A 13102-nucleotide genomic window follows, 5' to 3' on the forward strand; every position below is an offset into this window, starting at 1 on the left:
TGGTCTATGTGTACTGCTATTAATAATGCAATAAAGAACATTTTGCCGACTCTGAACAACAAACACACATACAAAAATTTCCAATTTTCATTGGAAGAGTTTATATTCATCCTTGTTGGATAAAAAAAATGTACAAAAAATGCACTGAATGGGGTACCTGAAGTATATAAAAACCAGAAAGAAGCATAGCAGACCCTATAAAATATATATGTACATATGTACGTATATATAACATAAATGATCAGCATGATTAGCTGAGTCTATTGAGCCATGTCAGTCCAGTCATTTGAAATGCATACATCTTTTTCTCCTCAAGAGCTTGCATACTTGTCGGAATCACCGATATCGGATCACTATAACATATAGCTGCCATACAAACTGAACGATCAAAATCACGTCCTTATATGGAAAACTTTTTTATTTGACGAGATATCTTCACCAAATTTGGCAGAGATTATTGTCCAAGGCAACGGTACTATATACGAAGAGGTTGTTCAGATCGTACCACTATAGCATGTGGCTGCCATACAAACTGAACGATCAAAATCAAGTTCTTTTATGGCATCTTTTATATTTGTGAAGTGTATTCGGTACTTCGAGCTTCGCTGCAACCGAAGTAAACGTTTTTCCGTGTTTTTAATTATGATTAAACTTGCTACAACAATCTCTGTATAATAAAGAGTGAATATTAATTAATTTAATTATTATATAATAAAACATAACAACATTACCCTTGGTTGCTAAATTTAAACCAACCGTCCGTTAATAAAAACGAATGCTAAGACTCTATTCTTAAGCGGTTTTTTATTGTATATTTTAATACTTTCACTGTAATAGTAGTTACAATTCGCATAGGGCTCTCAAATACATAATTATAATAATTATTTCTATGAAATATATTTCACGCAGAATTAAGGCAGAATATAAAGGCAACTTTATTGCACATCTTCTTTGCTGCTCTTTAAGCAGAATCTTCATTATTTGCTATGTGACATATATTTGCATTTGTTTTTTTTTTCTTAAAAACCATAACTTTAGGCAGCGAGTAAATTGTAAGTACTGTCACGGTATTACTGGTAATATAAATCTAAACTAAATTTAGGATTAGGCTAAAAATGATCAACTAATTAAAATAAATTAAACTAAATTCAAGAATTTAATAAAAGGATATATGTATGTATAAAATTTGAATAGTATTACTAAATTAAGCTAGCAATGCCAGGACCAATATAAATTTGTATATTTTTATAGGCCACTTTTTGTTGACTTTAAATAACGGTGACTTACATACTTAAGTACGTATATCATTTAGGCACTTTGAGTGATTTGTGTGTGCTTTCTTGTTTCTTCTTTGTATTCCATTGTACGTAATTGCATAAAATAAATGCTTTAAAATATTCGAACATTTTCGTACATTTTTGTGCAAACAGAAAATAACAAACCATTAAATATACATTGACAAAGTTTTTGCAATTTTGAAATTAAGCGTTAAATCCTATCAATGTTTTGCATATTTTGTCTGTTATCATATTTGAAACTTTCAATTTGACATTAGTGAGTGTCAATAGGAAAGCGCCGATGGTGGACGGGACTCAACAGTAAAATCCTTATACACCGAGAACACAGATATCTGAAAGATTTAATTTATTTAAATAATTTTACAGTAATAAGATTAATAATTTCTTCACTAATAAAATAAAATAGTATATCGAGGAATTGACAGAACCTCTCGGTTTGGCAAGTCTCACATTACAAAATGTGCTAAACAGGCACAATTTTACAGAAGACTTTAGCGAACGTTTACGTAGATATTTACATATAATTTTCCCCATTATATACACTCTGAACAGTGTCCGTCCGCTCGTCTCTCTTTCAGTCCGTATATATACCAGCTAGTCCCCCAGTTTTTGATATAACGAGCTAAAGTTTTGCACATGCACTTTTCTCCGCACGAAGCTGTTCATTTACCGGAACTGCCGATAACGGACCATTACAAGATACGAACTGAACGATCAAAATCACTTTCTTATTTAACAAGATAGCTTAAGCTTAAGGCAACCGCACAATAACCGAAAAAATTTTTAAGATTTGATCCCTATAGCACATAGTTGTCATATAAGCTGAACGATCAAAATGAAACTGAATATTTTTATTTGTGAGGGTTCGTTGCAACCGAAGTTAAAGTTTTTTCTTCAATTTACTTTCTTTAAAAAACTACACCAATTGTTTACATGAAACTTACCTTGTCCTTAAGTTGTTGGCAGAGTTTCAGGCCGGCGCAAAGCATTGGCATTACGTCGTTCAACCATTGCACGGTTGTCTCCGCCTGGCATGAGTCAAAGCGCATTGTACCCTGTACTGTAATTAATTGATAAACAGCCATAATCAATTTGTGACTTTGAAGATAAAAGCTGACGGCTAAGTCTTCGGATAAGTTGGGTGCAAGCGCTTTCTAAAATATAAAAATTTAATATTCTGTCATATTTATGAAAATTTTACTGACCATATTGCGGCTTTTAATCAGATCGGCGATAGGCTTCTTCTTGGGTATCACCAAACTGGTGCGCGCACGTTGCAATGCCTCTAATATGTTACCTACAACATTCATAACTTCGTCAGACGTTCTACAAAATAAGACATGCTAATTTAATAACAATTATTTGTGTCAGCAAGCAAATAGTAATCACTTGAAATGGTAAGTAGCATCTACATCATCAATGTGGTTAATTGCTTGCTGTAGATGATTTGCTGCGTCCTGCACTTGTTGCAACTTCCATGGCGTGTCTTGGTTAATACAAGTTTTCTGTTGATGATGCGGTGCCCGCGCAAGCTTAAAGCTTATATCCTTAAAAAGGTTACATGTTACTTATGATTCATAAATATGTAATAATGGCAAATTTACTGCATGAGTAATGCTATCACCCGTAAGAGTCACAATGGCACTAAGTTTTTCTGGCGCTACTTTCATTATGTATTTTTCAGTCTTTTTACCCTCATTGGCATACAGCGGCACAGGAAAGCGATGAGCACACTCGACCAATATCTTCCTTAATTGTTTTAATATCGCATGCACCTCCTCGCGCAGCACCCATTCAAACTCCACCTGCTGAAATAATCGAAGCAAATCAGTTTTATTAATATGAATATAGCGTGTCCATATTGAAAATGTATTTATTTATAAAGTCATTCGACTTATTTAAATTATTTAAATTACCAAATTTCGGGCTTCCTCCTTTTCGGTTTCCATCTTTTGACGTAGCCAGCTGCTTTTCGCTTTGTTGCTGTAATCGTTATCAGCTGGCAGCATACAATCTGGTAAAGTCGGCAGATGGCGCTGCGGCTTTCGATTCGTAAATCCATTTCGAGTGAAACTCCAATTTGTAGGTCTATAAATTCAATTTACGGAATTCAAGCATTTTAACGAAAGCGTTATAAAAATTATATTTAGTATTTGTGTGCACTATTAATATGGTTGCTAATTCATAAAATGTTCAAATGTGAGGAAAACTTGCGACAAGGTAACAAATTAATATTTTTGGCAATGAAAATATTTTTAATATACATATTCAGGAAATTTTGCATGGATTAATTTTCCAAATAAATTTTTCAGATAGGACGACTATAGCTGTCATACCAACAGAACGATCAAAATCAAATTGTTGTAAGGAAAATGTTTCTTATTTGTGAAGGATAATCTAGCTCCGGTGCACACGAATGTCATTTTATCCGTGGTTTATGCATTCCATACATACATATGTACGTACGGAAATATGCTTTGCCCAGGGTTGTGTTCCGAACATAAAACCAAAAAGCGATAGCGATTGAAACTGGACTTTAAAGGTACCGTACCAATTACTTATTATTTTATTAAAACATTTGTGAATTTATTGAGTCTGCCATATGAAAGTTTAAAGGCATTGGGTTGACTTTTTAAAGTCCGATAAAAGATTGATCTGACCAGCCACCTATCACAATTAAGGCACAATTTATGAGGCACACATTTTGTTTATTCGCTTAGCTATATACATACCTACTTATAACATTTAATAGACGTACAGGGTTTTGCAACAGGGGCGATATGATTCCCAAGTGTCGTTTCGATAATTTTTAATATGTTATGATCTGTATTTTTTTTCGTTGTATTACAATTTAATAATGGAAAGTTATACCCAAGAACAACGTTTACATATTATTCAATTTTATTATCAATATAATCATTCTCCAATTGCAACCTTTGCAGAAATTATTCGTGAACAACCATTACATTCACCTAAATTGACAGTTTGGTGTGGTTTTTGATCTGGTAGAATCATTAGTCCATACCTCTTTCGAAAAGAAATCATATCACACTTATTGGAAACCCATGTACAATGAATACTGAATTTTTAGTCCAAGATTTAAGCGAGTTTCCTTTAAAATACAATCCGAAACTATGGAATTTAAAGAAACGTCTCTTCTATAACATGAAATATTTGTGTTAAGCGAGAAATTCCATGGGAACCTCTCAAAGTTCCCGGGTCAGAAATTCTATTTTACTGAAAATATTAAAAGCACTGTCTTCAACAACTATATTTGCGCGTTTAGCAACCCAGTTTACAAGGTTCCTTTTGAAATGCAAGCGGGACACAAAAAATCTTACAACCGCTCTTCAATTAGAGCGAGATGATTTTCATTCAATTTTAATTTTTTTTTTTTTTTTTATATAGCAATCAAATATTATTTATATTTCCCTATTCGTGATAAAGATTTTAAACACGACGAACGACGATAATCGTCGAACAATTAGATTGTAATCAATTAAATAGTTTTTCATATGCGAATCTGTTAATGCACATACATATGTATGTGAAAAAGAAATATACCTACATATACATACATATGTATCTCTAATATGAAGACAGATATTATCACTGTTAATTATTCTTAAACTAGGAATTATTTAAAGCTTGGCCTGATGTTGTTATGTGTATTCTTTCTATGTGAGAAAGTTGTTTGTTTTCTTATTATTATTATGGCTTTCCTCAAGATAAGAAATAGAACGTCCCTCGGCTAACTTGAGTAAAATTTCAGCTATCCGAACAAAACTTCGTATATGTCCCTCAGGAACTTCACAGTATATAAATCAGGAACTAACAAATATATCAAACCTGCAATGGGGCCCAGAACATAGTGATATCCTAGTAACTGTGAAGCAGATGAACTAGCCAAAGCTGGAACCACTCTACAATTAGACTCCGGAAAAGAAGATATATATATTACTCTGACTACTTGTAGATCTTTAATCAACAAACATGTTATAAATATAGCGGAGTCTTAGTGGAATCATTCCCTAACTTCTTTAACAATCTGGCAAAATTGGCACGAATAGAATATGTGCCGCACAATTGACTATTAAAATCTAAAAGGATTGACACAAGAACCACCTCACCATAAATTTTGTCCAAATCGGACCATAAAATTAAATCAAGCCCCTCAATATGAACATATCGATCAGCCTGTGAGATATCTTACTGAAAGTAAAAGAACATTTTTTTCTGGAGAAAATATGTCGAAGAAAATAACTAATAATGTAAGAATTTCAAACTTTCAGTTGCTTATATGTTGTTGTTGTAACGGGTACCTAATCCCCGTTAGGATGGCAAGCATTAGATAAGTTGTCGTCGACGTTATCCAACGGTAGGCCCAGGAAACGTGCTGTTTCGACGGGGTTGGACCAAAGGGAGAAGGGTGTCAGATGAGTAGGGTTGGTAGAGCATGCAAAGAGGTGGTCAAGCAGGGCAAAACCTACAACAGCCGGTTCTTCCCACCGGAATTGACCCGGACTTTATCCGGCCAAGGGCTGTTATTTCGTAGATCTAACCCCGTTTAGATCGGTAAATATGTGCTTTATATCGTATATATCGATCAATATGTAAGACATTTTAGCAAAATTAAGTGAACGTATAATATCGTTTACGAATTACCACAGACCCCAATTCTACATAGAATGATTTCCATTACTATAGAAGACTTTATTCCAAATAGGTCAGTCGGTGAATATGTTGTCTTTATAAAATCGCGGGGAAGCATGTCGTGGAAGATACTTGAGTAATGCCAAAATTTAAAGTGATCATTCCAGATCCAGAGGGATCATTTAAAAACGAACTTTCAATTCTTACACAACACGTTTTATTCTAAAGTTTTGCCAATATCTGAAAGTATTTTCTCACCCTTGAACGTTGAAAATTGCGATTTAAATGCGATTTAAAATATTCGGTTACATCCGAACTCAGCCCTTTTTTACGGGTTTAGAATTAAAGTGGACTCTTGAGACAACGGTACGAAGAAAAATAAATAACTTATGTTACAAGAAATGTAACCGGAAATGGTTCTTGGGTTATTTTCTCAGATGAGGTATATAAATGATCAGCGTGACGAACTGAGTCAGTTTAAACATGTGCGTTTGTCTGTATTAACACGAACCATCTCTCAGTTTTTGAAGTATCGATCTGAACACGGCCTTTTCTCATAAACTGGAAACGTCGATATCAGATCACTACAACATATTACTTCCATAAAAACTGAACGATCATTAAAGCTTCGGTGCAGCAGAATTAACATTTTTGTTTTTATTCACAGTACTTCTTCTACTTTTTACAAATTTTGGACCAATGGTAAACGATGAATGCAGAAAATTGATAAAATATTCACTGTGCACAAAATTCTCATTGCCGGAAGATAGTGAGTCGAATGCGCAAACCAAGTCTTCATAATATTATCCAAAGTACATACTTATGTACACTTTGTTCAAGTCTTAAGCGGTGAGTTTGCTGCGAATAGGCACGTGTAAGCACGACTTATGGTTTCCGCGTTAAGATAATAGCATTTACCGCTTAACAAAACTTTAAAATACACATAATTTCTGCGCCAAAGCCAAGCTTATTAGCCTCAATTAAAGTAAGCTCACTGATTGGACATACAAATGTACATGTGCACACAAACATACGTGCAAATAAGTTCTTACATATACCGGTGTGGAGTCATAACACAAAGAAGTAAGAGAGGGTGAAATTCGGGCGAAACCAAACACTGCACATTAGTCCAAATTGCATGAACATAAAAAGTTCAAAATTTCATTTTTCAAAATAATGTTACAGTTAATAAAGTTAACATGACTGCAGCTTTGTTCGACATAAAATTTAGATTTCGAACTAAGCAAGTGGGCATAAATTGATTGTTTTGTTGGCTGTATGGCATGTAGCATCGTCGTGTTGGAACCAAAAGCCGTCCACAGCAACATCTTCCAAACACGAGCAAGTCATTAATCAAGGCTCTATATACGTAGCGTTCTGCATTGACTGTTGTTGTTGTTATTACAGCGGCAGAAAACATTCTTGAAGTAATTTCGAGTAATGGTGCCGAGTTGAAAGTCATTTGCTGGATAAAAATACTGGTCCGTTGCGATTACTTAGACTCGACTGTCGCAGGAAAGAACTTCATGGACTGTAACATTATGGCCGGCTTCATTTTCGGTAAAATATGTAGCAATGATTTCCTCTGCCCCTGGAACACACCAAACAGTGACTTCTTGAAGATGTAACAACGACATTTCAATAATGGTTTGTGGCTTATTACCCCAAATGTGACAATTTTGTTTATTATCGTACTCATTCGACCAAAAGTGAGCTCCATCGCTGAACCATATTTTCTTGTGAAAAGCGGTATCGGTGACCATCTCGTTTTGGGTCCATTGAACGCACGTTTTCCCGGAGTAGGTAGGTAAGTAGAGTGGCAGTCTGATGATGCACCTAGGCCTTTAGGAGACCCAATGTGAAACCACCGGTACTATAATCTCCTCACTCTATTGTCTCCTCTCTGAACCACGGCGTGCTTCCAATGAAATTCATTAATACTAAAAGTTTTCTCTGTGCTACTTCTGATATCTCGTCAAAAAACCCTCTACCGAAGGTTGCGATGTGTTTTTTCTTGAAGTAAGTTTGTTTATAATGAAATGTCAAACCAAATTGAGTATGAATCAAGTAACAGCTGTCGAAAAGACAAGCTTCTAAAAAGTAGGCTCCTTAAAAACCTAACGTCTTAAAAAATACCCGTATATAGTCTAGATTAGGTTACTCTTTTGATTCTTCAAAATTTAACAAGTCGCTCTTAATACGTTAAAATCTGTCAAACAACATATAAGGTTATACAATTTTAAGCTTTTATGGTATTACAGAATACCGTCGTGTGAACAAAACCATTGCACTCTATGTAAGAAGTTGCGCGAGTACAAAAATTGTGACAAATTCTGAAGCTGACCTGAAAACATGTGACACAAGTACAAAAATATCACAATTCTGTTTATTGCAAACAATTTATTTGCTTACATTTGGCAGAAGTGGAACACAAATGCAAAGTGAAATCGGAAGAAGCGCGAAGTGTTACCATATACGTATATAGATATTTAGGCCACGCTTACATTATACTTTATATGGTGTCTCTCTACATTTTACTCGGCTATGAAACACATTAACCTCCTTAATTTATAACTTTTTGACACCACAATTTCGAATTATATAATTGTGTTAGATTATAATTCGCACCTTCACTAAATGGTTTTTTGAACAAACAAACCGGCAAACTTCCAAGTGATAATTCAATACTTTAATTAACGAAATTTTCTCATCAAAATACAGAAATTCCAGACACTAAAAGATAAGCTGTGAAAGTACACACACTTCTGCATATAATAGATATATTTTACATAATATTTATCAAGTTCTACATAGGCTGCCAATATGTGAGTATTCATACATATATATGTATGTATGTATGTACATATGTATGTATATAACCATATGTCATACCAAGCAAAATTGTAAATAAATAAATTGAGCTGCCATAATCGATTGTGTTTAAATTTGGATAATTTATTATACACCAAAAATTATAAATGCGATTATTATGCCAACATACATATATGCATACATACCTACATACATACATACATACATACACACATACATACATACATACATATACATTTATACATTTGCACAGCCAACCATCCGGTAGCATGGCTGGCTGTTTGCGTAGCACAAACATTTCTATCAGGGAATCTTTTCTGTCCGAACTGTCAACACTTTTGCTAAGAAAAACCATCTACTTAAAGTCAACCAAATACGCAACACACAACAGTAAACAAAAAGAACATATGATCGTTGTTGCGATAGGGCGGCCGTGGATTAGATATTTGCTAACATTGTTTAGTGACAAAAAGCCATAAATAAATACACACATATTGACAGGTGTGCAAATGTATGCATGTATGATAGCTACAACCATCGTAAAATAATTATGCCCCAGTTTGTATGAATGAAGTCTAAAATAATCTATGTAGTAAAACTGAAATTTCCCAAAGGTTAATTGCATGTAAATAACGAAGAGGAAACTTTAAACTCGGTTGCACCGAAGCTGTAATACCCTACACCAATAAAAAAAAATTTTCCACACAAAATCTGGAATTTGATTGGTTAGTTTGTATGGCAGCTATATGCTATAGTGGCCCGATCTGAACAATTTCTTTGGCGAAAATACCGCAGTCTCGGCCAATAGTCCATGCCAAATGCCGTGAAGATAATCTCTATAAAAATTCAATTGAAAAGTCCCCCGACATGACACATAGATGACGATACTACAATTAAATCCATATAATTTTCGGAAAGCCCTAATCTACAAAAGACGCCAGTATAAATTTGACAACTGTTGGATCATTAGTTTGTGGATTATGTCATTTTGAGTGCAGCAACTTTAACTATTGTGAAAGAAATGGCTAAAAAGGAATCTCGCGTGTTGATAAAATATTGCTTTTTGAAGCGAAAAAATACAGTTGAAGCAAAAACTTGACTTGATGACGAGTTTCCGAAAACTGCCCCCAGAAAATCAATCATCAAGTATTGGTATGTCTAAGTTTAGATGTGGTGACATCAGCACCGCAGACGATGAACGCAGTGGACGCCCGAAAGAGGTTTTTACCAACGAAAACATCAAAAAAGTCCACAAAATAATTTTGGATGACCGTAAAGTGAGCTTGTTCGAGATAGCAGGCACTCTAAAGATATCAATTGAATGTATACATCATATCATTCACGATTATCTAGGTATGAGAAAGTTCTGTGCAGAATGTGTACCGCGCGTGCTCACTTTTGACCAAAGACAACGACGTGTTGATGATTCAGAGCAGTGTTTGGAGATGTTCAAGCGAAATTAATCCGAGATTTTGTATCGTTATATGAAAATGCATGAAACATGACTCCACCATTTCACTCCCGAGTTCAACCGACAGTCATCCGAGTGGACTGCACATGATGAACCCGCTCCAAAGCGTGAAAAAACGCAACAGTCGACTGAAAAAAGGAATAATGAAATGGAATAATTTTTTTTGATTGCCTTTAAAAAGGAATGACCATCAATACAAAACCGCCAAAAGACGGTAGCATTTGAAAAAAAAAGAAAGTACTTTTTCACCAAAACGTATCACAAGTCAGTGAAACGATGGCAAAAATCCATGAATTGGGCTTCGAATTGCTTCCACATCCACCGTATTCTCCAGAGCTGTCTCTCAGCGACTATTTCCTGTACAGAAATCTCAAAATAATGCTCACTGGGAAGACAGTTTTGTCGCATGAAGAGATAATCGCCGAAACTGAGGCAAATAAGCTACTTCTTTGAAGGAAAAATGACGTCTGTAAATTTTCAGACCGATATCTCAGAAACTATAGCACATATACAGACGAAGGAATATGTCTAAATCGACTCAGTCCGTTATTTCAATAGGGACGCTACAAAACTAGACCGATGGGGGCAGAAAACGACGCCATATTTTTCCCGCTCCTTTGAAATTTCTTTTCAGTAAGGTTTTCCATTTCATCATGGAAAGATATACGATCCAACAACTGGTCGAAATTATGGCTACATTTTTATAAGCGCTACGTCCATATTATGGTCGTCATAATCGTCCTGTCAGATCAAAAATTGAGCGTCTAATGAAAAAATGTGAATCTACAAGCACAGTACAAAATGTTTCCATGCCAGTGAGACAAAGAAGTGTCCGTAATGTCAAGAATATTGCTGCCGCTAGCGCATCAATTGAGGAAGACCCAAACCAGTCTCTCACACGTCATTCTCAAGCGTCGGGCATCTCGTCTTTGTGACGAGTTTTGCGAAAAGACCTTCGCCTACATCCTTACAAGATCAAATTGACACAAGAACTGAAGCTGATTGACCAGTATCGTCGTATGTTCGTGAATAAGACTGAGCAACAACTTGAAAATGATTTGGATTTTCATCGAAAAATCGTCTTCAGCGATGAGGCTCATTTCTGACTGAATGGCTTCATCAATCAGCGAAATATGAATTATTGGTCAGGCACCAATCCACACGTACTCGATAAGTCACCATTGCATCACGAAAAAATTACGGTTTGGTGCCGTTTATGGGCTTGGCGGCGTCATTGGACCGTACTTCTTCCGTGATGATCAAGACCGGCACTTTACTGTGAATGGGTATTGCTACCGCTCAATGATAACCAAATATTTTTGGTCCGAATTGGATGATATGGACTTGGACAATATGTGGTTCCAACAGGACGGCGCCACAAGCCACACAGCGAATGTCACAATCGATTTATTGAAAACCAAGTTTGGTGAACGTGTTATCTCACGAAATGGCCCAATCAAATGGCCGCCTAGGTCGTGCGATTTGAGGCCGTAAGACTACTTCCTGTAGGGCTACGTCAAACCTATGATTTATGCCAAGAAGCTAACAACGATTGATGAACTTCGTACAAATATCGCACGTGATCGGCAGTATCGGCGGGTTTATGCTTGAAAACCATCGAAAATTGGTGGTCATGCAAAAGAAATCGAGTTCCATCCATAATGGCATCGAATGTACCTTCACAGGAATGAAGAATTTCATTTTTGAAATTGAATTTTGAAAAACCCGTTACGTATGTATAATTTTATAAAGTTTCCGATTTTTTCTTCTGGGTATTACAAACTTCGTGGCCACTTAATATACTCTGTTCAGGGTATAAAAGCAAGTCTTTTCAACATATCAGCCTATTGCCTACAGTAAGTACAGATGTATATATATTTATGTATGTATATATGGTACGCATGGTTATGGCGCAATGTATACTTATATACATACTTATATACGTGAGAATGTATATAATATATTTATATACATATATTTATAAATAAGTATACATACATATATATATTTGTGAATGTTTGTCGATGTCATTTTCTGCGTCAATACAAAGTAAGACGAGATTCGCTTGGTGGTTTTTTATTATTTTTTCTTGGGAAAGACCTTTTTTCTGAAATCACACTGTGACTCACCGGGGACATACCATATCACTAATAATATCTTAATACCTGACTTAAACACTGTACACATGTGTGTTGTTTGGGCGTACCTTTGTGGCATGGTGATTGCTGAGGTTTTCACTGTTGTACGTTTTGTTTTGTTTACGGTTATTTTAATGCTATTTTCTTTTGTTTTTGTTAACGTTAGTACTGTTTGTGAGTACATACATACAAACACATGTGTGTGTATGTATTTAAAGCTGAATAATAAACACTTTTTAGCCGCAGCAAATAAAAATCATTTGAAAGGCGAAAATAAATTGATTTATAATCGTTATATTGTGGCCGCTAATAATACAGGTATATTGAACCGCAAAAATTCCCGACCGAGTATAATAAGCGCCTGCTTGCCTGCCTGCCTTTCTGATAAGCTCACGACAGCTATGCTCGCGGAATGTCAACCGGGCACTAAATGTGTTAAACAACTGACTGCAGCGACTTGAAATGAGCGGCCGCAAAGCTTCTGGCCACGATTGCGAATACAATTCTACAGCAAAACAAAATTACCGTAACGAGCGTGCTGTGTGTGTGCTAGCCAAGTTGAAAGAGCATGTTAGCCGATAAAACGTCTAAGAGCTTCACCACTCAACAGGTGGTGGTGGTGTTGATTGCAGCGGCGTGCGGGCGGCAGTGATGGCGGCGGTGGCGTGAAGCGGCGCGCACACAACGACTCATTAGAATCCGCTATATCG

At 35.7% G+C, this 13102-nt stretch overlaps 1 protein-coding gene across 1 annotated transcript; it reads right to left on the reverse strand.

Annotated features, from left to right (window-relative positions):
• Positions 1-787: 787 nt before the first annotated feature.
• On the reverse strand, positions 788-12802 carry LOC126761372 (protein rogdi-like). The gene is made up of 7 exons (XM_050477471.1): positions 12461-12802; positions 3215-3386; positions 2903-3106; positions 2688-2845; positions 2504-2624; positions 2243-2452; positions 788-1630 (listed from the first exon to the last, which is right to left on the reverse strand). Exons 1-7 carry the CDS (start codon positions 12574-12576, stop codon positions 1562-1564), a joined length of 1050 nt encoding a protein of 349 aa, XP_050333428.1. The 5' UTR covers positions 12577-12802; the 3' UTR covers positions 788-1561.
• Between the last annotated feature and the right edge of the window lie 300 nt (positions 12803-13102).

This window comes from Bactrocera neohumeralis, chromosome 6 (genome assembly GCF_024586455.1).
Source record: "Bactrocera neohumeralis isolate Rockhampton chromosome 6, APGP_CSIRO_Bneo_wtdbg2-racon-allhic-juicebox.fasta_v2, whole genome shotgun sequence".
NCBI classification, from domain to species: domain Eukaryota; kingdom Metazoa; phylum Arthropoda; class Insecta; order Diptera; family Tephritidae; genus Bactrocera; species Bactrocera neohumeralis.